This window comes from Eutrigla gurnardus (genome assembly GCF_963514095.1).
Source record: "Eutrigla gurnardus genome assembly, chromosome: 16".
Classification (NCBI taxonomy): Eukaryota; Metazoa; Chordata; class Actinopteri; order Perciformes; family Triglidae; genus Eutrigla; species Eutrigla gurnardus.
Window position 1 is genome coordinate 21161320 of NC_139927.1, and position 27127 is coordinate 21188446.

The window sequence follows — 27127 nt, forward strand, 5'->3', positions numbered from 1 at the left end:
GTTGTATTTTTCCAACCCCTTCTCAGTCCCAACTCGTCACATATGGGCTTCCGGCCTGCACCCCCTTGGTGTGATTTTGCAACGCACTGCTACCCCCTATTGCTCCTTTTATTAGAGTCACACTAATATGAATAGACCTTCCAGCTATAGAGGCAGACCTTACAGCTATAGAGGCAGAATAATCCTCTTAGGTCTGGGGAATCAATGGCAGTCTACCCACTGATTCTAGAAAGGGGAGATGTGATGTTGTTGTATTTTTCCAACCCCTTCTCAGTCCCAACTCGTCACATATGGGCTTCCGGCCTGCACCCCCTTGGTGTGATTTTGCAACGCACTGCTACCCACTATTGCTCCTTTTATTAGAGTCACACTGATATGAACAGACCTTACAGCTATAGAGGCAGAATAATCCTCTTAGGTCTGGGGAATCAATGGCAGTCTACCCATTGATTCTAGAAAGGGGAGATGTGATGTTGTTGTATTTTTCCAACCCCTTCTCAGTCCCAACTCGTCACATATGGGCTTCCGGCCTGCACCCCCTTGGTGTGATTTTGCAACGCACTGCTACCCACTATTGCTCCTTTTATTAGAGTCACACTGATATGAACAGACCTTCCAGCTATAGAGGCAGAATAATCCTCTTAGGTCTGGGGAATCAATGGCAGTCTACCCACTGATTCTAGAAAGGGGAGATGTGATGTTGTTGTATTTTTCCAACCCCTTCTCAGTCCCAACTCGTCACATATGGGCTTCCGGCCTGCACCCCCTTGGTGTGATTTTGCAACGCACTGCTACCCCCTATTGCTCCTTTTATTAGAGTCACACTGATATGAACAGACCTTACAGCTATAGAGGCAGAATAATCCTCTTAGGTCTGGGGAATCAATGGCAGTCTACCCACTGATTCTAGAAAGGGGAGATGTGATGTTGTTGTATTTTTCCAACCCCTTCTCAGTCCCAACTCGTCACATATGGGCTTCCGGCCTGCACCCCCTTTGTGTGATTTTGCAACGCACTGCTACCCACTATTGCTCCTTTTATTAGAGTCACACTGATATGAACAGACCTTCCAGCTATAGAGGCAGAATAATCCTCTTAGGTCTGGGGAATCAATGGCAGTCTACCCACTGATTCTAGAAAGGGGAGATGTGATGTTGTTGTATTTTTCCAACCCCTTCTCAGTCCCAACTCGTCACATATGGGCTTCCGGCCTGCACCCCCTTGGTGTGATTTTGCAACGCACTGCTACCCCCTATTGCTCCTTTTATTAGAGTCACACTGATATGAACAGACCTTACAGCTATAGAGGCAGAATAATCCTCTTAGGTCTGGGGAATCAATGGCAGTCTACCCATTGATTCTAGAAAGGGGAGATGTGATGTTGTTGTATTTTTCCAACCCCTTCTCAGTCCCAACTCGTCACATATGGGCTTCCGGCCTGCACCCCCTTGGTGTGATTTTGCAACGCACTGCTACCCACTATTGCTCCTTTTATTAGAGTCACACTGATATGAACAGACCTTCCAGCTATAGAGGCAGAATAATCCTCTTAGGTCTGGGGAATCAATGGCAGTCTACCCACTGATTCTAGAAAGGGGAGATGTGATGTTGTTGTATTTTTCCAACCCCTTCTCAGTCCCAACTCGTCACATATGGGCTTCCGGCCTGCACCCCCTTGGTGTGATTTTGCAACGCACTGCTACCCACTATTGCTCCTTTTATTAGAGTCACACTGATATGAACAGACCTTCCAGCTATAGAGGCAGAATAATCCTCTTAGGTCTGGGGAATCAATGGCAGTCTACCCACTGATTCTAGAAAGGGGAGATGTGATGTTGTTGTATTTTTCCAACCCCTTCTCAATCCCAACTCGTCACATATGGGCTTCCGGCCTGCACCCCCTTGGTGTGATTTTGCAACGCACTGCTACCCCCTATTGCTCCTTGTATTAGAGTCACACTGATATGAACAGACCTTACAGCTATAGAGGCAGAATAATCCTCTTAGGTCTGGGGAATCAATGGCAGTCTACCCACTGATTCTAGAAAGGGGAGATGTGATGTTGTTGTATTTTTCCAACCCCTTCTCAGTCCCAACTCGTCACATATGGGCTTCCGGCCTGCACCCCCTTTGTGTGATTTTGCAACGCACTGCTACCCACTATTGCTCCTTTTATTAGAGTCACACTGATATGAACAGACCTTCCAGCTATAGAGGCAGAATAATCCTCTTAGGTCTGGGGAATCAATGGCAGTCTACCCACTGATTCTAGAAAGGGGAGATGTGATGTTGTTGTATTTTTCCAACCCCTTCTCAGTCCCAACTCGTCACATATGGGCTTCCGGCCTGCACCCCCTTGGTGTGATTTTGCAACGCACTGCTACCCCCTATTGCTCCTTTTATTAGAGTCACACTGATATGAACAGACCTTACAGCTATAGAGGCAGAATAATCCTCTTAGGTCTGGGGAATCAATGGCAGTCTACCCATTGATTCTAGAAAGGGGAGATGTGATGTTGTTGTATTTTTCCAACCCCTTCTCAGTCCCAACTCGTCACATATGGGCTTCCGGCCTGCACCCCCTTGGTGTGATTTTGCAACGCACTGCTACCCCCTATTGCTCCTTTTATTAGAGTCACACTGATATGAACAGACCTTACAGCTATAGAGGCAGAATAATCCTCTTAGGTCTGGGGAATCAATGGCAGTCTACCCATTGATTCTAGAAAGGGGAGATGTGATGTTGTTGTATTTTTCCAACCCCTTCTCAGTCCCAACTCGTCACATATGGGCTTCCGGCCTGCACCCCCTTGGTGTGATTTTGCAACGCACTGCTACCCACTATTGCTCCTTTTATTAGAGTCACACTGATATGAACAGACCTTCCAGCTATAGAGGCAGAATAATCCTCTTAGGTCTGGGGAATCAATGGCAGTCTACCCACTGATTCTAGAAAGGGGAGATGTGATGTTGTTGTATTTTTCCAACCCCTTCTCAGTCCCAACTCGTCACATATGGGCTTCCGGCCTGCACCCCCTTGGTGTGATTTTGCAACGCACTGCTACCCCCTATTGCTCCTTTTATTAGAGTCACACTAATATGAATAGACCTTCCAGCTATAGAGGCAGACCTTACAGCTATAGAGGCAGAATAATCCTCTTAGGTCTGGGGAATCAATGGCAGTCTACCCATTGATTCTAGAAAGGGGAGATGTGATGTTGTTGTATTTTTCCAACCCCTTCTCAGTCCCAACTCGTCACATATGGGCTTCCGGCCTGCACCCCCTTGGTGTGATTTTGCAACGCACTGCTACCCCCTATTGCTCCTTTTATTAGAGTCACACTGATAGGAACAGAACTTCCAGCTATAGAGGCAGAATAATCCTCTAAGGTATGGGGAATCAGTAGCCATGTTTCCATCCAAAGTGATTCGAATTACTGGGAAATGCGCATTAAAAGAAATTCGAATCATGTGTGTTTCCATCAAAAGAACGGACTTTGGTGAAAACTACAAATTCGCGCAAGTTTTCTAAGTCACGCGAGATTTTCCGCGGGTTGGCATGGCAACCAGCCTGTAAACATTCCGTCGTCTTCCTGCCGGTGTGAAGCGCAGTCGGGGTGAAAGTGCGCTACGTCACACTTGATTCGCATACAGCTGTTTCCATCCCATTCGAATCAACCAAAACCCGGCCATAGCGAGCGTATTTCATTTTGTGCGAATCAGGGGATTTTAATGCGAATCACGGCGTTTCCATCATCATTTTCCGATGCGATACATCTAGATGCGCATCTAAACAGCTGATGGAAACGCACCTAATGGCAGTCTACCCATTGATTCTAGAAAGGGGAGATGTGATGTTTTTGTATTTTTCCAACCCATTCTCAGTCCAAACTCGTCACATATGGGCTTCCGGCCTGCACCCCCTTGGTGTGATTTTGCAACGCACTGCTACCCCCTATTGCTCCTTTTATTAGAGTCACACTGATAGGAACAGACATTCCAGCTATATAGGCAGAATAATCCTCTAAGGTCTGGGGAATCAATGGCATTCTACCCATTGATTCTAGAAAGGGTACATGGGGTGTAATTGTATTACTGCACCACATTCTTACTCCCAACTTGTCTCTTATGCTATAGATGTTTGGTCAGCATCCCTTTGGTGTCACTTTGCAACATATTCTCACTCCTAGCTCATGACATATAGAGGATTGGGCAGCACCGCCTTAGCATCCATTATTAACTTACAGCTGTCCCCTATTGCTCTTTTTATTAGATACACATTGATAAAAACAGTTCTTCCAGCTATAGAGGTAGAATAATCCTCTTAGGTCTGGGGAATCAATAGTAGTCTACCCATTGATTCTAGAAAGGGAAGATGTTGTGTTATTGTATTACTGCACCACTTTCTTACTTCCAACTTGTCACTTAGGCTATAGATGATCGGACAGCGCCCTTGTGGTGTCACTTTGCAATATATTCTCACTCCCAACTTGTGACATATAGACGTTACATCCTCCTCTCTGGGGCTCCACGGTGGTGTAGTGGGTAGCACTGTCGCCTCACAGCAAGAGGGTCCCGGGTTCGATTCCTGGATCGGGCCCGGGTTCCTTCTGTGTGGAGTTTGCATGTTCTCCCCGTGTGAGTGTGGGTTCTCTCCGGGTTCTCCGGCTTCCTCCCACAGTCCAAAGACATGCAGGATGAAGCTAGGTTAATTGATGACTCTAAATTGCCCGTAGGTGTGAATGTGAGAGTGAATGGTTGTTTGTCTTTACATGTGCGATGGACTGGCGACCTGTCCAGGGTGTACCCTGCCTTCGCCCAATGACAGCTGGGATCGGCTCCAGCCCCCCCCCCCCCGCGACCCTGAAAACAGGATAAGCGGTAGACAATGGAAGAATGGATGAATGGATCCTCCTCTCCGTGAACCATCACCTTACCGTGGTGGAGAGGTTTGTGTGTCCCTATGACCCTGAGGGCTGTGTTGTCTGGAGCTTAGTGCTCCTGTTAGGTTTCTCATGGCAAATTGGTCTCAGGTGAGGGGCCAGACTAAGAATGGTTCAGAAGACCCCATTGAAAATCGAGGAAGAAGAGGAGTGACCTGCCCCAGAGGAAGATCGGAGCCCCGTCTGGAACCAGGTTTTATTGTATTATAATAATACGTTATCACTCCCATGCCGTCACATTTGGATGTCCGGCCAGCAACTCCTTGGTGCCACATTTTAGTAAACTGCTATGCCCTGTTGTACTTATTATTGAGCCACACTAGGAACAGACCTTCCAGCTAGAGAGGCAGAATAATCCTAGTAGGTCTGGGGAATCAATGGCAGTCTACCCATTGATTCTAGAAAGGGGAGATGTGATGTTTTTGTATCTTTCCAACCCATTCTCAGTCCAAACTCGTCACATATGGGCTTCAGTCATAGCAGCTCTATCCTAGATTCGAACTCGCAACACCTTGACAACAAGTCCGACTTCTTAACCACTACACCACTGCCTCTTTGTGGTACAAACAGCAGTAGTAATAATTACAATAATGATTTATAATAATGATGATAAAGTGATATATTAGTCAAAGTGGTAGACCTACACTGCAATTCCACCTTGGATTTGAACCTACAATGCTTCGATAATGTGCCCATTTTTATAATAATGATGTATAAGAATATATAAGAATAATGAATAAGAATATTGATAAACCCACAACTTAGTATTCGTGTATGAGGCATTTTTATAGTCGTAATGTTTCGCCAATTGTAAACCTGTATCGCGAAACAGTAGCCCGAAACAAGGCCTCGCTCGTCATACGCTATGTCATTTTAACGAGGTGAATCAGATCTCAACACGGAGCTTTGTTGGGAGAGGAGCCGGAATTCTCGACACATGCCTCGATTCCTCGACGCAAACCATAACATCACTAGTGGCAAGTACAGTTCACCGCGAAACAATCAGATAATAATGATATTATTATTATTATTATTAACAATAATAATAAAAATATGAATAATAGTATAAAAAAAGTAGTTGTATATATAAACCTACATGCTTTTATATATATATATATATATATAGGCTATGCACTTCATTATTGTGTTTTAAAAAATGAAAATGAAACACCTTTATTCGCCACTAACTGTATGGCAATTAACTTGCAATGCTTTACATAAATTCTTACCTATGGTTTTCAGTTGAGCTTCCACAGTTGTGTGTGTACAGGAATTTCATGGCTGAAACTCAGTAAAATAGCACACTGTGTTGGTGTTTTTCTTTAAACTTTATTCAACTTCTTTCAATGAATATTCCCTTTCATGTGTTGTCATGGTGAAATTGCAAATGATCTCACATTGTAGCTGACTATTGGTGAGCCGTCCCTACAGCGGGTAAAGAAGTAAACTATCAGCTGATTCCTGCATTTTTTAAAGACTAAGACAAAAAAAAGTGACATTATTGAGCAAAAGAATCAGTATGCCATCCGGAACAAGTTAACTCTTAAGTGAAAGACTTTCATGTGTGACTTTATGGACAGCATACTCAGTACTGTATGCATGCATGCTCAAAAGTGAAGATGATTGGACTAAAGCTGCAGAAATAATATTATCTGCATTTTAGTTCTGAGCAAATCAAACTGTTTACTGTGCATATGTTTGATTAGCAGCTTGCTCTGTTATGTAATCAATGAATAATTATTTAAATGTAATTAATCTCCCCCACCCCATGCCATAGACATAATTGGGAAACGATATCCACTTTCATGTATTCGTAAAATTGCTCAGTGTGTTGTTGCACATGCGTCTATGTACACAGAGTATTCACACCTTTTGTGAACATAATAATAACCTATGAAGTGCACTTCCACTCAACCATGAACCCACTATGCAGCACAGGAGAATAAAACCACATTATCAAACCTCACAATGTTCCATTACGGCGTGTTGCCTGGTGCCCAGTGGGCATGGCAGTGGTGTCAGGAAATCTGTGGGACTTCAGTGACTCAGAAAAGAGCTTAACAATGAGTCTTTGTATGTCCGAATCTGCCCGAGTCCAGCCTGCCACACACACACACACACACACACACACACACACACACACACACACACACACACACACACACACACACACGAGGACACACATTTGTTCAAAGTTATTATTATCTTTGTGGCCACAGCTCCTCTCATTATCTATTTGTCTATTTGTGTGTGTGTGTGTGTGTGTGTGTGTGTGTGTGTGTGTGTGTGGGCAGTGTGCATGGCAAGGCAAAGCAACATATTTGCAGCTTGAGTATCAGATTCTGATTGTGTCTGAGGGTGAGATTGTCTCCATAGCAAAGAGTGGAGGCTCCCACATGCAAGTTATTTTGGTCATTTTTATAATTCTGTATAAGATATTAGATTTCAGTATTGGGTTTTCTTCAGCTAGCTAGCTAACAAAGCTAACATTAGCTCAATACGTTGTCTCCAGCTGACTTTAAATGGTTTCCAGCAGACAATTTTTAAAAACAAGACTCAATATACACAATCTTGTGCTTTTTTTTTTTTATTCATATTTATATTTTACCCTACAGAGCCCTAACGTGCAATATTTCTCCACACTTTTCATAGTATATAACGTAAATAACCTTCTGTATATAATGTACATAGCCCATTGCTTCTCTATATCTTTATTAATCTAAATCCTCTGGTCTGTCTATTTTTTTTATACCAGTATTTTATTGTTTTTATTGTGTTGTTTTTTTATTGCTTGTACATCTCTTGCTACTGTGACAAGTAAATTTCCCCGATGTGGGATCAATAAAGTCTATCGTAAAAGACTCTTTTGTAATCTTTAATTTCATTGTATTTCTTTTTTTCATATCAATACATATGGAATTCTGCATGTGCTTTATTAACGCTGCGTGTCATCTGTATCTCACCTCCTTCTCAGTTTGTGCTGTGAACTGAAAAATGATTTTTCACAAGATGACGCACACTAGTATTTTTACAACCATTAGGAATCATCTTAAATATGCCATGCTGACCCTCTACAAAATGTGGTAGCAAATTCTTTCTGCACAGGTTTGCTAGGTTGTCAGTTTATCAAGACGAGCCATGAGGAGGTCGTCTCTCTGCTCTCTGGAAATCAGACGCACTCATATCAGATCTACCAAAGCTCAGCTCGTGACGTCAGAGGGGAATGCCCGGAGGATTCTCACCCTGTAATTATACAACCAGCATCTCATTAAATCAAGCATTAGTGTCAACGAGTCGCCCTCCCACTTGGATGCTTGCAGGTGTCAGAAGTCAATCCCGCCTCAGGCACATTAAGAACAGTCTCCGTCTTTTCTCATTTTTGTGTACTGCATGTTGAATCAAGACTACAGGAAAACAGAAAGCCAACACTGCTGTGTTAAAATCAAATAATAAGCCCCGGGGGGACTTTTATATCAATACCAAGCACCTAAAGGCCTGAACAACGACATTTTGCGAAGATGGATTTGCATTTGGTTAATGTACAGGAAAGTAAACATAACACGTTTCATCTCAGACTCTGAACACCACCCATTCAGCTCGAGACTGTCTTGTAATGAGGTTCTTTTCAAGGGTTGTGTCAACATGGCAAAATCAACATGGCGTTGCAGAGCGGATTATCAGCGGGAGATGCATCAGAATACACTCTCTCAGGCTAAAATATAGCATGAAGCGTATCCTCCATCATAATATAAAATAAAATGAATAAAATACGATGCGAGCTCTTTCAACCGCAGCTGGTTGCCCAGTGATAGAGACAAAGGTGATGCAAACAGGAAATCCTCTGTAGACCAGACCGCCTCATTATGCCTTTTGCGGTTTTCAAAGGGCCAATGTGGAATGTGAAGGACACATCCTCCAAAGGTTGGACGCTGAACTGGGAGGATGCATATAAATGAAAGCTGAGCCAATAATACAGCTGTTAAACATTTGTCAGTCACGACAAATATAACCATTGATATATTGATACATTCACTAATTGCAATAACTAGAAACAAAACCAAAAACTCATTGTTTGAAGCTATTTTTATGTCAGACAGTACGAGAGATGAGTGGAAGTTGCGTTAGGTGTGAAGTAACATGTAGTGCATCATGTTTTTAAGGCTCTAGTCAGGCTTTTTTTTATCGTCATGGAAACTGAATTCCTCATGGGGGAAACATTCCACCACTCTGAGCCTCGTCCAGATGTGAGACTCCAGTGAACCATCATGCATCATTCATGTAACCACGTCTCACAGGAAAGTGGGCTGAGATGGTTGCTGCTTGGGGTCAGTGTGCCTGTCGATGGATGGAAAAGATTAATTACTCATAAATTCAGTCTTGTACACCGCTCAAGTCCTTTGTTTTTCAGGAAGGCAGTCCTCAGCGTCAAGTTGTCTTTACTCGTCTCATCCTGTCGGCCTTTTGAGAAAGGAATCAGGTCTTCACCCCTATCTGTCCACGCTCGTCTCTGCCAGCCGGTTGTTCATGATGCCAAGTGCGCCCACCCCACCTGAGAATCCATTCTGGCGTGAACTGGAGCTGGACTGGCGTGGGTGGCCGATAGCCATCTCTGAAAGCTGCTTCTGCATAATAGCGAGATTCACCTGCAGAAAGGGAAAGAGACAAAGAAATCAGCAGATGAGGAAATATTTGCTGACTTTGCTTAGAAGCGGTACGTGCAGCCTGTGAAGCCTGAACAATTATAAATATAATATGTTGGTGGCAAACACATGTGATTTCACAGGTGTGATATGAGGCTACCAGATGGTGTTTTTCCTCTCCTTTGGTGTTTGAACAAAGACGAAAAATACTGAACAATAGAGAACTGACTGAAACCAGATATTTATTCTCCCACACCTCCTCTGTGTTTCATTTTTAACTCTACACAGCAACGTGTCGAGGATGTACATGGCTGATGTGTAATGCTGTTTTACGTGAGTTTAGTCAAAATTAGATCAAATGGAATTGAGCTTGTTTACACAATTAGCCTATGTGCATTTTTAGCCACACTAACGATCTAAGGGTTCACCACTTGGATAGATTTCCATAACGTCTTTACAGACAGACAAAGTTGAACACCACTTTAACATTGAAGTTGTTCATTTTAAGTGAAATGTCTCAACAAATATTGGATTGCCATGAAAGACCCTCGTGCTGATCATCATCATCATATCAAAATTTTAATTTGTCCAGCACTTTGGTTTATGACCAAATATTATGACATTCCCATCAGCCTGAGATGTACTTTGGGTTTTGTGCTAATTAGTTAGCAATATTTTAGCATATTGTTATGGTGCTAACACGCTAAACAACGATGGTGAACTTGTAGAAAATAGACCTGCTTGGCACAAACATGCTGGCATATTAGCATGCTGATGTTAGCATTTAGCTCAAAGCTGGGCCTCACTCCAGCCACACAACTGTTGATGTGGTTGTTGAAAAAAGGGCTTTAAACGCTGTGATTGTGATGCTTAACAACACATAAATCAAAAATACTTGAATGTTTTGCATCAAAACTATTCCTACTGGCAGCGATATGAATTTGCAACACCTTCACAATAATCATTTCCAATAAATTTGGACAGGTTGACCCAGAGTAGCGACTGACAGTCTGTCTGAGCCAAATTGTTGCTATTTTATTGTGTTTCCTTTTAGCAAAATGCCAATTGAACTTGAGCTCCCTCTGGTAAACACTTAGTTTTGCAGTGCAAAAGTTTATTCACATCAATGCTATGAACACACTCTAACCCAGTTTCACTGCATAATGAAAGTGTACCCAATAGTCCTTTTAGAAACATGGGAAATAAACATATTTGTACCTCAGTTTGAATGTTGATGTTTTCATGTGGTCCTCCCCAAATGTGGCCATGTGAAACGCAAGAGATATGAAGGAGATATTCCGATGTGGAGTAAGTTTAACCTCTCTTTCCATCATCTTTATTCTTAAATAATGATAATGTAAGTAAGTAATGATCACACAGTCAATATTATTAGTAATAATTGCATAAAGATGTTACATAATTGTGCCTCTGGAACTCCCTCCCCACAGACATCTGCATCGCCCCCACCCTGGTCATAGAAACAGCACCCACAACGCTTCTATTCACCAAGGCCACCAAGATTATTTGTGTTGCTCCTCCCATAATGTCAAGTGTCCTTGGGTACGAATTCGAGGGGAAGGAGCTCGGTGCCATAAAAGCCATCCATCCGTCCGTCCATTCATCAACATAATGGATTAGTAGTCTACAACATGTTTCTTTATTTTTTTTTCAACAATATATTTATTAAAGTTTTACATAGACATACAAAATACACAGACATACATATTCAGACAATTTACAAACACTATGTAGATTCAATAAAAGCACTTGAGTCCATGAGAGTTCTTACAGGTGTTACAAAGTAATCTTCAGGTTGCAGCATATGATTGTGGTCCTGTACAGGGTATAATTATGTTGTCCCTGTTTCACACAGTAAGTCAGACAGATCTTTATTCTTAATATACTGGATGTAGCACCCCCATATTTTCTGAAATATTTCTTGTTTATCTTTTAGAGTGTATGTAATTTTCTGGTAAACATAAAGACACTTCTTTGAACCATTGCGTAATACTTGGTTTGCCAATAATTTTCCACGTTAGAGCTATCACTCTCTTTGCTTGTAGTATTCCCATATTTATGAAGATTTTTTCAAAGCGATTTATGTAATGTCCTATAGGCCCAGTAGGAAAAACCTAGGTTCCATCACCAATCTAATTGATAAAATCTCCTGTATTATTACTCTAACCTCTTCCCAAATATCCTTTATTCTTGGATATGACCATATACAGTGGAACAATGTGCCCTTATCTTCTCCACATCTATTACAGAGGTCAGGAATCTGCATATTAAATTTGTTAAGTTTTTCTGGTGTAATGTACACTCTCATTAGCCAATTAAATTGTAGCATTTTAAGACGTGTGTTACCCATCTGTGTTTGGGCTAACTTACATGCTTTACTCCATTGTTCCAATGTTAATTCCTCCTGTAAGTCAGATCTCCATGCATTAAGCTTAGCAGCAGAGGAATCAGGAGAAGATTTCACCATCAATTTATACAATTCAGATATCATCCCTCTACCAGAGGGGTTTTTAGTTAGGATTTTATCTACTGTGGACAACGGGGGAATTTGTGTAAAATCATTTTGATAAGACCTGATAAAACTCCTAAGCTGCAAGTATTTGAAAAAATATGCTTTCGGGGGTTATTAAATTTAGATATTAGTTGTTCAAAACTTAAAAGTTTTCCATCCCCCCCGAAAGCATCCTTCACCAATCCCAACCCCAAATCTGCCCATATTTTGAAACCACCGACATAATGATTGCCCCAAATTGGGCTAAAAATGGAGAGGGGAGATTTTTCCTTCAAATATCTTCGAGTGACATGCAAGATATAAATCATGTTTTTAACTATAGGATGAAGCGTAATCTTTTTGAGTTTATTATATTATCAGAGTAGATATGCATGAGAAGTGGAAGCCTGAGTGGGAGAGACTCAATACTTCTCAAAGTGGGGGGCTTTTCTGCAGCATAATAGAACATTATGGTTCTTAGTTGGGCTGCCCAATAATACCAAACCATATTAGGGCATTGCAGCCCTCCTGCGTCAAAGGGCAAGTATAAAAGGGATAGGCGAAGTCTGGGACGCTTGTTATTCCAAAAAAAATGGTTAAACAATTTTTTTATTTTAAAGAAAAAGTCTGATGGAGGTGGCAAGGGGATATTCTGAAACAAATACAGAACCTTAGGGAGAACGTTCATTTTTAATATATTTATTCTACCAATCAGTGAGATTTGGAGGCTCGACCATCTCTCCACTGATTTGGATATGTCAATCATAATTGGACTATAATTATAGTTGACCACATCTTCCAATTTCGGAACAATTTGAATTCCTAGGTAAAATGATTCACATTTCTAAAATGGCAGGTGTATTTAGGTGGATTCGCCCTTTCTTCTGAGTTCAAAAGCATTATGGAGGATTATGGAGGAAGAGCTACTCGATGGTTGAGCCCTTCTATTTCTATACCCTTGATCATAGCTTGGTCTCTTATAGCAATAGCGAATGGCTCAATTGCAATGATAAATAAAAGGGGGGATAGGGTTGTCTACAGCCTCTTCCAATCTCTATTGGTTTTGAGATAACATTATTGGTAATTATTTCTGCATATGGATTATTATATAGGAGCTTGACCCAGTTACAGAATCCCTCTCCCAAACCAAAGAGACCAAGAATCTCAAGCAAATAGGGCCATTCTACCCTATCAAAAGCCTTCTCAGCATCTAATGACAGGAAAGCTGTATCTGATGACCCCCTTTGCTCGTGCAAAATATTTACTCTTCTAACATTATGGAAACCCTGACGCCCAACCATGAACCCGTTTTGATCTTCCTTGATAATATCTGGCAAAAGGCGCTCCAGTCTCTTTGCCAAAATTATCATATTATTATAAAGTATCTTTAAATCTGAATTTAAAAGGCTAATCGGCCGCAAGTTTTCGCACTTATCATTCAATTTTCCAGGTTTGGGAATAAGTGTGATTAGGGCCCCTCTTAGAGTGGGTGGGACTATCCCCTTTTGAGCAGATTCAGAAAACATTTCCAAAAGGGGTAGCTTTAATTTGGATGCAAACTTTTTATAAATATTGATAGGCAGACCATCTGGCCCTGCAGCCTTTCCAGATTTCATATTCATTATTGCCTCTGAGATTTCTTCCAGAGTCAGGTTAGCCCCCAGTGTCAAAGTTTCCTCTTCTTCTATTTTGGGAATAGTTATATTGTTAAGAAAAGAGAAAAGGTTTGGGTCTAGTTCGCCTGGGTTTAGTTCAGAACTGTATAACCTTTCATAATAGACCTTAAAAGAGTCATTTATTGCAAAAGGGTCAGAGATTGTTTCCCCTCTATAATTTTTTAATACAGTGATTGATCTTTCTAATTTGTATTGTTTTATACGCCAAGCCAGAATTTTACCTGATTTCTCCCCTTGATCAAAAACGGATTGTTTAAGTTTCAATAAGTTAGCTGTAGCTTTTGAAGCTGAGATTTCATTGTATTGAGCTCTTAATAGCAGCAAACGTTGATGTAGCTTGGGACAAGGACTCTTAAAGTACAGTTTGAATTTTTGATTTCAGTAGTTTCAGCTTTTGTTTGGCCTTCTTAAGAGTTTGAGCTTGTGAAGCTGATTATTTCACCTCTGGTGAAGGCTTTGGATGCTTCCCATTGTTGGGGTAGTAGCAGGAGCAGATTTGATTACCAACAGCTAATTATTAATGTCAATATGATTATCGATATTAATAATTATATTTAATATATTATCATGATATAATCATGAATAAATGGGGCACCACCCTGGGATCAGGGAAAAGATAACCTAAAACTGTATTCAGTCTCAATATAAAGGTTTTATACTCACGTGCCAAGGATCGTGATCATTGGCATAGAAGCATAGAAACAATCTAACAATTAAAAAGGCGTGAAATTCAAGCACTCGCCTTCACAACCTGCTGTTATCCAGTGACATATACACAACAAGCACAAGAGGCCGCTAGTTATAACATAATAAGATTTATTAAAATCAGTAATAATGATCACAATCAATAACAATGCAATTAACAAAGCCTTATTACCTAACTACCTAACACACAAAACTAAGCTAAACAGAGGGGGGAAACACACGTGTGTGTGTGTGTGTGTGTGTGTGTAGAGAGAGCGAGAGAGAGAGAGATATGGCCGGTCGCAACCACCAGATGGAGCTATTCCTCACAGAGTTCAGGGGCGGAGCCACTGACGTCAGATGGAGTAGCGCGAGAGGGAGAGAGAGAGAGGGAGAGGTGGAGCTATGTCCTTAGCGTCCGGAGCCGGAAACAGCTGGCGGAGGATATGAGCGGGGCGGCGAATGTGTGTGTGTTAGCGGGACACAAACAAAGAGAGGGGAAGAATGCGCACGCAATATTCTAAGGCTCAGGAGGCGTGTTTACTATCACACGGGCGCGTGAATGAACTGGCGTTTATTCCGCAAGACCGGTCTTTTAACTGATAGTAGACGCTTACTGAACTCGCGAATATGGCTGAGGTTAGTCGAAAACACTGTTACAGAAATCAACCCAGCGGCGTGGGTACACAATCAGCATTCAAATACAGCAGCACATAACCAACGGACTCGGCGGTCCGCGATCAGAACTTAAAACACATTAACAAGAATTACAAGCATGTCCTACACTATCGAATCTCTGCTTCTGCCCAGACAAATAGCCTCTTACTGGTGTCGTTGCGTGAGCTGCGAGTCCGTCCTGGCGATGACGGCGTTTCGTAACGCGGTGGTGGTAGTTCGGGTGTCCCGGCGTCAGCGGGGGTCGTGATGAGTCGGCTTAGTCCAGACGAGAGCGGAGCGTGTTTCCTCTCGTTGATCAAACTCGAATAAAGAAAACCGTTCGTGTTTCTTTCTCCCGGGGGCGGCAATATAATCGCAGCATGGCGATTTAGTCAGCTTACTTCAGACAGGAGCTGGTAGCTGGAAGGCAGGAACCGGCTTGGTTCCTCTTGTTGCAGCGGTGCGCTGCAGGAGGGGTCGCCTCCCGTTGCAACGTGGTGTTGCGTTGGTTGTAGGAAGAGACGCCAGAGTAAGAGCAAGAGAGTGTTCTTAAGGTGGCGCTGGTTTATATAGTTCACGGCTGCTGGCGGGGACCCCCCGGGGTTGCCTGTGGTTGTCAGCCAATAGGGCACCAGTTGTGTGACGTTGCACTTCGCACTTACGTGAGAGGTGAAACTAGTCCAGTGGCTTCAGGCTGCTTCACGGGTTTCTTCACATTTATACCAAATCTAACAGCCAATCAAATTATGTTATTTTATCACTCATATTTATCACTGGTCAACTATTGTATTCTAATTTCAATATAACAAATGCAACTCAGGATTTCTTAATTCTAGAAAATATAATATAACTTAAATTATTTCAATAACAAATGGTTCTTTATCTAGAAATTATAATTTTCATACAAATGGCTTCAACATATCCCGGCCCCTAATTGACTAGGCCTTAGCATATCAATTAAAAACCTCAACTTCAATTGGAGACATTACACTCACACCTTCAACATTTTCTCAAAATTTCCTTTTAGCTAGAATCTTCTTCTCTTCACAGGTAGGTAGAAAGGTAAGTGTAACAGGTAAGTATTACCATCTTTTTCACAGGTCATTCAAACAGGTATTTCTATTCTACTCAACATTCAGTCCACTCAGGTAACTACTTCTAGTCTATTAAAGTCTTTCTCTTCTTCAGTCTTCTCCCTGCAATAAACAAAGTTTAGTTATGGGTCTTTGAAAGATGCTGCTCTTCGTCCAAACTTCAGCACTTCGGACAACACCTTTGGAGTCAGGCATCACTGGTGATTCGGCCCAACATCCAGGAGTTTCTTGGAAGTGACGAATCTGCAACGAGGATGACATCTCCAACCTTGAAACTTCTCTTCAAGCCGAGCCATTTCTGGTGTTCTTGCAGAAGTGGTAGGTATTCATCAGTCCACCTTCGCCAGAACAGATCCGCCATGTATTGGATTTGTTTCCAACTCTGGCGGGCGTAGATATCATCCTTAGCAAACACGCCAGGTGGGAAGCTGGTCTGTGTTTTCAATACGAGCAGGTGATTGGCAGCTCAAGGTCATTGGGGTTATCTGTGTTTGTGGTTAAAGGTCTTCCATTGATGATGCTTTCAACCTCGCATAGGAGAGTCTGTAATTGTTCATCGTCTAACAACTGTTGCTTCACAACAGAGCTCAGCACTTTTTCTCACTGTGCGGATTTGACGTTCCCAGATGCCGCCGTGGTGGGACGCAGCCGGTGGGTTGAAAATCCATTGCACACCTTTTTTCATCATGGCTTCGTTGATACGAGATTGGTTCAGCTCTGCTAATGCCTCACGCAGTTCTCGTTCAGCGCCGACATTTTGTGCCATTGTCGGAACGAATGATTGACACTTGTCCTCTTCTGGCTTGGAAACGCTTTATGGCATGAATACAGGAATCAGTGTCAAGAGAATGGGCTACTTCTATATGCACTGCTCTGACAGTAAGGCATGTGAAGAGTACTCCATAACGCTTCACCTTTGCACGTCCTCTTCTGACCTCAAAGGGTCCGAAGTAATCGACACCCGTGTAATCGACACCCCCAACCTTTGCACGCAGTCTTCTGCAGAGATTGCACTCTGAAATCACTTTTCTTGCTGCTGCATTGGCTCTTGGTATCCAATACCGTTGTTGTAATGTGGCTAAGACATGATTTCTGCCTCCGTGTCCGGCCTCTTGGTGGATGTGGTGGAGAATGAGGCGGGCTATTCTGTGCTGTTTATGCAGAATGGTAGGATGCTTGGCCTCCTCAGGCATCGCTGATCTGTTCAGATGCCCTCCTACTCTCAACACACCATCTTGAAAGTACGGGTCCAGTTTGAAAATAGGACTGTTCCTTTTCACATGAGAGCCTCCGGGCTGTAAGGCTTGTATCTCTTCGTTGTAAGTTTGTCTCTGACTGTACTTAACCAGCTCCATTTCAGCTTTGGATAGATTTTCAACGGTAAGTATTTGTCTTTTTTCTAGGTTCTTCTTGCAGGTCACCATCTGCTGTTCAACCATGGGTCTGCATTTCTCTGGATCATTTTCAGTCTGCCGTATGTTCTGCTCACACTCTCTTCTCTTCTTGCTCAGGTATTGCAACATTTCTCTCAAGCGCAAAATCCAAGCTGTTGCCTTTTTTAACTTATGCCAACTGGAGTAATATTCTACAAGCTGGTTCATTGGATCTGTGCACTCGTTTGGATTTGTGCATGACACTGCAGCAGACGTCTTCACCTCAATATCTTCTGTCAAGTAAGTACACTGTTCAGGTTTGTCTGGCCACTCACTCTCACTTGGCAGAAAACTAGGCCCCTTACCCTCCATGAAGTTCTGAATCTTCAAACCTCTTGAAGCCTGATCAGCTGGGTTTTGCGAGGAGTTGACATACCTCCACTGAGAAGATATTGTCACTCTCTGATGAAAGAGACTCGGTTTGCCACAAAAGTTTTGAAACGAAGGGCATCGTTTTCAATGTACTTTAGTACTGTTGTACTATCTGACCAGAAGTCCGACTCAATCAGAGGGACTTCAAAGTCTTCTCTCAGCATCTGATCAATCTTGACTGCGACCGTCGCTGCCATCAACTCCATTCTCGGGATTGTGATCTGTTTGAGGGGAGCGACTCTGGACTTTCAAGTGGCTTTCCACTCGTGAACTGTTCGAGGTAGTACAACCGATCTTGATGGCTGTCTGTCTTACCGTCGATAGCATGCTCAAATGCCCTTATGAAAGATCTGTAAGTCAGAGGATCTCCTTTAAAGGTGGGTATGTCTCTGTGAGGCAGCTGAGACAAACTCTGTTGTGTGATGAGCATCTTAAACTTCGTTTTGACGCTGTAGCAATTCATACAGGCTATCAGTAGAGGAATCGGCGCGATCATGATGATCAAGACGTGGCGTGCTGCTTCCAGCATCAAACCTCAAAGATTGTTTTCTTCTTTCTGAAACACTATCTTGAAGGACTGGCTTTGGATTGAAGTTAAGAGAAGGCTTAACAGCTCCATGACTCACATAATCGCCAACACCGACATCCTTTTTTTTTTGTCTACGTGTCAGGAGTTCATCTCTGTGTCTTGACTGTTGCTCAAGGAAATCATTAGGGCTGGGTATTGTTAAGAATCTCACGATTCGATTTCGATTCGTTGGGTCACGATTCGATTCGATATCGATTCAAAATTGATTGAAATGCTTTGATATCGATTCAGTATCAAGTAGAAATACACAAGTAAAGGTACCAGATCATTTTTTCAAATAATTTATTTAGTTTCATGCCTTATGAACAGCTGTGGTATAACTCATAGCATGATAAAACACGACACTGCTTAAACACTGAACTACAGTGCATGTAAATTTAAATTGTGCGTTTCTTTCCTCTTGGAAATTGTAAAATAACTCATTACATTTTGAGTAATAAAACATCAGCTCAATAATACTAGTACATGGTGCATACAAAAGTATTAAACACGCTGTATTAACACTGAACTAAAGTGCATGTAACTTAAATTATGTATTTCTTTCCGCTTGGAAACTAAATAAATAACTCATAGCATTTTGGTCAAAAAAACAAACTGAAAATATAACATCAGCACAATAATTGTATTCAGTATGGTATACAAAAGTAAAATATATATATTTATATGACAGTGCTGTATTAAATGTAATGTATTTATACTTAAATCATGTACAGCATTTCTTTCTTCTGAGCTCACATGACATCCTTAAACAATAACACATAAGAACCAGTTGCCTTAGTCACTGGTTACAAACTAGCGCCAGTTTGCACATAAGGGATCTGTCGAGTTGCGTTTGTTTTGGGTTGCTGCAGAACGTCTGCATGGTGTCGGCTCAGGTGATTCCGCAGGTTTGTCGTGTTGCTACAGTATTTAAGAACCACCTGGCAAAGTTTGCACAACACCTTACTTTTATCTCTTTCCTGTGTTCCAGGTTTACATTACATGGGAATACAAAATGAATCCACACGTCTGCTTTCAGGTTTGAAGGCGCTGGCTTAACACTACTGCTGCTACTCACTCCGGTCGCCATATTGTTATGGTTTGGTCTAGTGCGTCCGTACAGTGCGAATCACACGAGGGTGTTGGTCACAGCGCCCCCACTGGCCAGGGGCTTGAATCGATTCAGAAGATTGCTGAATCGATATTGAATTGTGGGGGAAAGAATCTCAATGCATTGCTGATTCGATATTTTTACCCATCCCTAGAAATCATCCATAGACTCATGAGCATCTTCAAATTCTTCATACACTTTCAATTTAGCATCTGAAGCAGCAAGCTCAGTTTCAGAGCCCTAGTTTTGTGGCGCAGTGCAGGGTGGCGCAGGGTGGCGGAGCTGGCACAATGTAAGTTTCGATCAGCGCAGCCTTGCGCACGGTCAGTTTGGCAATTTTGTTGGATCGTCTGCGCCAAGATGGGTGTGGCGGCGCAGCAGGAGGAGGCGTCATAGATTCAGCTTGGCACAGCGGAATTTTCGTAACAAAAAGCCGCGCCGAAAGCCCGCCAGCTCCAACCTGGTCTACTCTTGGTGCAAGGTGGATTACAGCTGGTGGAGTGGCAGTTTGGCTCACCGGCGCACAGTGCGCACACGTCACCAAGACCTCACAGGCAGGTTTCCACAGTTCAAGGCACATTTAAATGCAATAAATAATCTCAACAAACACTATTTAATGCAACTAATTGAATCAACACGTGAATTTATATCTATATAGATTGTCCCGTCACATCTGACGTCAGATCAAAGGCGGATGGCACGCGTAACGGAAACTCAGCCTCTCGGACCAAAACATCTCCCTCTCTCTCTCCTGTTTTTTATAATATGGGCATTGTTATTATTATGATACGCGCGCACAGCGCGTGATGGGAGCAGCGGCGCTGCTTCTGTCATCGGGTTGTCAAGTGACGGATCTTGCACTGAACCTCCCCTAACGCATTAAAGGAGAGGAGAGGAGCTCATTTGATTGGTGAAGATCTGAATCGGCTGTATTAATCCCAGTCCACGCCTCGTCTCCTCCTCGTTTCCCACTCACGCCTTCTTCTCCTCCCTCTTTCCCACTTGCGCCGGTGGGCGAGACGGGAGGTGTGCCTGCGCGAGCCTGCGCGAGCCTGCGCGAGCCTGCGCGAGCCTGCGCGAGCCTGCGCGAGCCTGCGCGAGCCTGCGCGAGCCTGCGCGAGCCTGCGCGGTGCACGAAACTTGCAAAGTCCAGGCGGACACACCCCGTCGGCGCGGCGCAGGTGCGCTGAAAGCTGACTGCGCCTGGTCTACGAAACTAGGGCCCATAGTGTAAAAAAAACTTAGGATCTTTCCTTTTCTGGATAAATTAACTGAAATTAAGTGTAGGTAAAAAGACTAATATTGCTCTGAGGTCCAGTGGCTTCTGGCTGCTTCACGGGTTTCTTCACATTTATACCAAATCTAACAGCCAATCAAATTATTTTATTATTTTATCACTCATATTTATCACTGGTCAACTATTGTATTCTAATTTCAACATAACAAATGCAACACAGGATTTCTTAATTCTAGAAAATATAATATAACTTAAATTATTTCAATAACAAATTGTTCTTTATCTAGAAATGATAATTTCCATACAAATGGCTTCAAAAGAACTGTTTAAACCAGGATGGTGCCAGGATTGTAATTTTGGCTGGACCTTTTTGTTATAGAAGCTAATACTGTTAGCCTTTCTTTTATGGTTTCTAACTTCTAACATTGAAATTGTTTTCTCAAATATTTTGCTGGGATAGCTTATTATTTACCCACCATATGTAGGCTAGTGATTTAAAGTGGTGCACTTGGGTACATTGCTGTGAAAATTGGGAGAGTTTGGAGAAATCCTGTGGTGAGTGAGCAGGGTTTTGACATTCAACAGCTCACGCTGCTCATGCCGTCTGGAAAGTGGAGTAACATTATGGTAATGTTCGCTCAATTGACACCTCTGAGTGGCTTCGAGGGCTGTTGAGCGGCTGATAGCAATAGAATAAGGCCATTGGTATTCAGCTTAATTTGACATATAATATGAATTAAGCCTAGAACACAGAAAATAATAGCAAGGATGCACAGGCTCACAAGGAGTTTCTGCATGTCAGACAGGAAAGCTGCAATAGAGTATTCAAAAATCAACTTCAGACAAGGGATGACGGAGAGCAGGTGACTTAGGAGTTAATGACTACAGGGAAACACTTTCTGACTATCTGCTACTCATAACTGATAACTAAATGACTTGATAATATCGTACTAACATGTGTGATTATATTAGACAGACACACAGCCCTGAAACTCTCACCTTGTTGGCTACCAGGAAGTCCCTCATGGAGATCATCTCGCCGGACATCCTGCGCCCGGTGTCAGTCTCACTTTCGTTGATGGCGTCCGTCTCGATGGAGGCATCCCTGCGGTCACGCAGGCGGCCCGGGGCCACCACGTTCCGTCGGGGGCGCCGGTGAGGGTGGTGACCTCTCCTGGGGAAACAGCAGCGGCAGGGGGCCTCCAACCTGCTGAGTAGCCAGTTGAGGACCTGCTTGATGACGATGGAGATGACATTGAAGAGGGAGTAGATACAGCAGACGCCCGTCAGGATGAAGAAAAAGTTGCCTAGCCGATACACGGCCGTGGCGTGGCCCTCGTAGACGACCCGCTGGCTGCTCACCATGTCTCCAAAGCCGATGGTGCTGAAGGCCACAAAGCAGAAGTAGAGCGAGTCCAGGTAGCCCCAGCCCTCAGCTGCCGAATACATGAGCGAGGCACAGCAGGACACCACAATGGCTGCCGCTCCAAGAATGAGCATGACACAGTAGACTGAAGGCTTCCAGCCAGCCAGATCCTCTCCCTTCCCACCGGCACGTTCCTCAGCTCCGCCTGCTCTGTTGCCCCCAGAGACTCGGCGGCCGTCTGCTGGGAGCGCAGCTTTGTTATGCCGTCGTTCGTGGAAGGACTTGAGGACGACGGCGATGACGGTGATGACACGCTCCAGAAAGAGGTTGAAGAAGAGGATGGTGGCCGCGCAGCCGAGCAGGCCGTAGAACATCAGGAAGACTTTTCCTCCAATGGTGGCAGGAGTGGTCATCCCAAACCCTGGGATACACACAAAACATAATTAAATCAAAATGTACATTGTAGTACTGCTAGTACAACAAGATGAACACGGAGAGAAGTTGAGCGACATGACCTTTGCAAGTGCAAGTCTGTGATAAAAAAAATTGAATAAAAATATCATTATTTTTACATAAAAGCATGACCATCACTTAAAAACACACTTGACTACACTCACATACTCATATTAATCAAGATACATAATTACGGATCTCTTCTTTGAATGGAAAATAATAATCACAAAACTACTTCGGTCCACTGGGTTGCCTTTGGTGACGGACTCTCCTCCCTGTGTCTTCGTCACTCAGTTTGTGCTTTTCAGTCCAAGCACATCACAGCAATCAATCCCAAAGTGTCGGTTTGTGTAACATTTATCTATATTCCACTCTGAGATGGCGTCTGTATGACTTCTCCTTTATCTCTTATGAAATGGAATCACAGTGAGAGGTTTTTCCATGGACTGCACCAATCTCAGTCATCCTTTTCATACCTCATTTAACACTAAAAGCTCAATGAAGCGCTCTCTGTCTGTTCTCCCTTACAAATGTATTATATGCATAACATTGTAGAAAATCTGAACACATGCTGTAATTATAATGGATATTACACTATCGCATATTACACATATTACTGTATCGCAAAAACATACGCTGAGATTTGATTGCCTCCACATTCACATTTATTCGCAAGGTGCCAAATGAGATGGGCTTTATGGATGTGTTCCTATTACTTTATTGTTTCATAAACCCAGTTAAATGGGATGTTAATGAGTCATTTAACCTGTTTACTAAAATACACGGTACATGTAAGAAAGAGAAAACCGTTTGTCAGTATGACATCTGTGTCAGGCATAAAGGTTCTGAACATTGTTGGTATTTGTAGTATAGCTGATGAGATATAGTTCAGGAGATATATAGCGAGATCTAGGATAAGTAGTTCGATAGGACCTGGGTGAGGACCCGAGACCTGGAGCAAGAGGAAGCTTATATAGATCAATGGGAATGTGAGGATTTGGACGGAAGGTATAACTAAAGAAGAACTACTTCTTTAGACAACACAACAGTGTTAAAAGGGGGGTTGACCCGGTTGGGCTCCACAGTCCTGACTATTTCCTACCCAAATACAAACTCAGTAACCCAAGAAAAATATTTAAGGCAATAATTAGTCTAATTAGGAGGTGTGATGATTAGCATATATCATATCTGTCTGTAAAATATGAAGCTACAGCCACCACCTCCTCCCACTTCTCAACTCTACAGGGTACTTAAGAGATACATCACGGACTGTATATGAGAAGTGGACATAGTCATGGCAACGTCACCCATTGGCTTGTGGACTCTGGTCCTGAAGCCTGGAGTGTGACATTTTAGCACTCTTGGCTGTAGCCATCTTCGAATTTTAGCAACCAGTGAAGGAAGTGACCATATTTGTACTGTGGAGGAGCGACAGGTGGATCTAATGAACACAAGCAGCAAAGAGGCCCCCCGAGCAACCTGACTGGATCTGGCTCCATGTGGATTCTGGTGTGAAGCTCACACATTCAAGGTCAACTTTACAGCTAAGTGTTGAAGTCATCTTAGTAGCTAACTGCATTAGTAACGTGGCAGTGACCTGTCAATCCCAAGGTAGCCCCGCGCCTAAAGCATCTCCTGCTTTCTGGTCTGTTTGACTCTAAATGGACCATAATGTACTAAATGAACATCATGCTGGATTTAAGAAGATATACAACCAGACTCAGGTTGCCGCCTGATCCAGACCCAGTCTTTGAAAATAACTGGCTTAGATTAGTGAGAGTTGACATGAATTAAATAATAGAAAATCTCTCTGATAGTGGAGTTCAGACAAGAGACTAATAAGTGTGGTATTACAGAATTATCTCTACAGGAGGTTCCAGCAATGATGATATCTTGTGATTCTGTCATTTATGAGATCAGAGATAAGATTCAGTCTTGTTACAGTTATAGATAAGTGGGTACATTACATATAACCCCCACTGGCCCTTGCAGTCAATGATCATTTGAAGCTGTCTGTCTTCCTTATTTCAGGTCAAACAGAATGATGCATCTTCTCTTCTGACACACATGAATACTTTGTGATGCAAAATGGTTATCTTAATGACTCTGTCAGAGGTCTCAGGAATGTGCAGAAGGGTGCAAGTAAAAGGAATACATTTGATTTGAAAAGATGTATTTTCACTTTGATTGATTTCCATTTTCAATTATGAGAGAATGTTGGGATCAATATTGTGATCACCTCTGTTTTTAAGGACATATCAATCACAATGTCTTCAATAAAGAATTTAATACAGTCTAAGACTGTCAAACTGTCAACCACCATGAATCAACTCGCACTAATACCAGGTGATGAAGTAGAACCAGAAGACACTGAGAACATTGTGCAGAAGCATCAACAACGACAGGTCAATGGTGTGATTTTCACTGTATATGATGGAGCTATTTGTTAGAGGGATGCTCTGTGTCTCTACTCGGTCTGACATACTGACACCGATGCCTCAGACTGTCAGCAACACAGCCAATCAAATGGAAAACTGCTGGTCAAAGACACATCTTCACACACTACATTTGCTTTTTTCCTCAGTCTAGTATGATCGAACCAGCTGACTGAAATCACGAGTCCCAACTAAAAGAAATTGCACAGATGATGTTTCTTTAAAGAGAACGTGAAGTAGATCTGTTAACAGTAAATAAACTTATAAAAGAAAAGACTTACTTGGTTAAAAAACAGACGGGTTTGTTTTCACCCAGTGAGTCTGTGTGTGAGTCATTGTGGCGGTGTCATCACCTACTGAAGCAAGAACTACAGGAGGTGTTGAGGGCTTTGCCATGTGTTTATATGTCTGCCTGTCTGTCTGTTTGTGATGAAAAAAATAAATAAATGAAGGCCGAGTTCTGGATGGGTGTGATCCGAGTGCACCAGAAGATGTTGAAGGTTACATAACCCCACTACCTCCAACACACTTTATGCCTTCATTTCCTTCATGTGTGCTCATTGCAGGGCTAGTGTATACTGGCTCAATGCTTACCAGTACAACTACATGAAGCAGTTATTAATGCTGGAGTGACAAGTCATCCATCACATCACCTGCCTTCTAACATCCTGGGGGGAGTTTTACATTTAATTTCGTTTTTCCTTTAGGCTCATGAAAAGTAAGTTCATACTTGATCATAGTCTCGTCTCAACGAAATGTTAAATGTTGGATTTTGAAATGTATGTTTTTAGAAAGCGATGACAGTGCATTTTAAACTGTTTTTAACTCCTGTCTCTCCATCTCACCAATGGTTGACACCACAGTTCCCACGAAGTAAAACGCGCCAGTGAAGTCCCATCTGGGTCTGACCGTGTCCACGCGGATTCCCGCCACGTTCGCCTCCTCGTAGTTTCGGAGGAAGTTATTCAGCTCTTTCTTACTCAGGTTGTACTTCTGACTGAAATGCTCCAGCCTCTGCGCCCAGCGCTCCTTCGCCTCGCGCTCCATCGGCTGCTCCAGCGCCGAAAACACCGCGGCTCCGCAAAAGAGATAGATGATGATGAACAATGCCAGCAACAGGAACCTCGCGTTATCCTCGTTTATCGCACCGGAGCCCCAGCAGCAACCGCTCCTGCATGCCATTATGTCGCCGTTGTCACCGCGGTGCCGCTGCAGACCTGTGGCATGGTCTCCAATAGAAAGCACAGTCCTCGGAAGAAACGGTGACAAGGTATCAGGACAGGTAAGTCCTGCGCAACACAATTACATGGTTGATCAGGCAGGTTAGGATCGAGTTGTCCCATGGCTGTGGATTTGGCATTTTGCTCATGAGCAGACCATGTCTCGACGACTGCTCAGTCCATCTCCACCGGTTGCAGTCTCAGGTCTGTGTTGCTAAGATGCTCAGAGAGGAGGAGTGAGACGCGCAGCAACCTGTGGGCGCAGAGAGTCGTTCGGTTTCGCTCTCTGGTCCTGCCCCTCCAAAGTCTCCACCCCCGAGCGCACGTTTTACGCACCGCGGATTGAGCACCAATATACGGATGGATTTACATCCTCTGTCCACTCATCACTTTAAACAAAGTCTATTGTATTAGGCTACATCTTGTCAATGACAGTAGCTATTTCCCTATTTCAGCTACAACAGCCTTAATAAGAACCGGATTTCTGGCCTGAAAATGTTCGACCTCAGCCGAACTTTTTGATGTTGCTCTGACAATATAGAGCGCATTTGCATAGTGAGATCAATAAGACTTGACCTTTCCGAGCTCTGATGAGGGATTCGTGCTCCTGTCCGCGTGCTTACCAGGGGACGATGTGAGCAAATGTCACGACGGACCGATGGTTGGAGATGAATTATTCAGGATCACAGGGACAACAAAGGCGTTATTCCTGTAAAACCGGGAATTTAA

At 43.0% G+C, this 27127-nt stretch overlaps 2 protein-coding genes across 2 annotated transcripts in view; both read right to left on the minus strand.

The window, feature by feature from the left end:
* The window catches only part of LOC311027193 (26S proteasome regulatory subunit 4), a 125208-nt gene that overhangs the window by 64894 nt on the left and 33187 nt on the right, over nt 1-27127 (minus strand). The window lies entirely within an intron of this gene.
* LOC311026964 (potassium channel subfamily K member 13-like) lies at nt 9098-26374 on the minus strand. Its single transcript, XM_084030694.1, has 3 exons — nt 26024-26374; nt 21924-22711; nt 9098-9586 (listed from the first exon to the last, which is right to left on the minus strand). Exons 1-3 carry the CDS (start codon nt 26358-26360, stop codon nt 9431-9433), a joined length of 1281 nt encoding a protein of 426 aa, XP_083886820.1. The 5' UTR covers nt 26361-26374; the 3' UTR covers nt 9098-9430.

What these genes read in the sequence shown, in the direction of transcription:
- LOC311026964 (XM_084030694.1), bottom strand. Translation starts at nt 26,360, where the DNA reads ATGGCATGCAGGAGCGGTTGCTGCTGGGGCTCCGGTGCGATAAACGAG. An exon ending in AACTGTGGTGTCAACCATTG is followed by an intron (nt 22,712 to 26,023) that starts GTGAGATGGAGA and finishes TGTGTATCCCAG; the next exon opens with GGTTTGGGATGACCACTCCT. An exon ending in ACTTCCTGGTAGCCAACAAG is followed by an intron (nt 9,587 to 21,923) that starts GTGAGAGTTTCA and finishes CCCTTTCTGCAG; the next exon opens with GTGAATCTCGCTATTATGCA.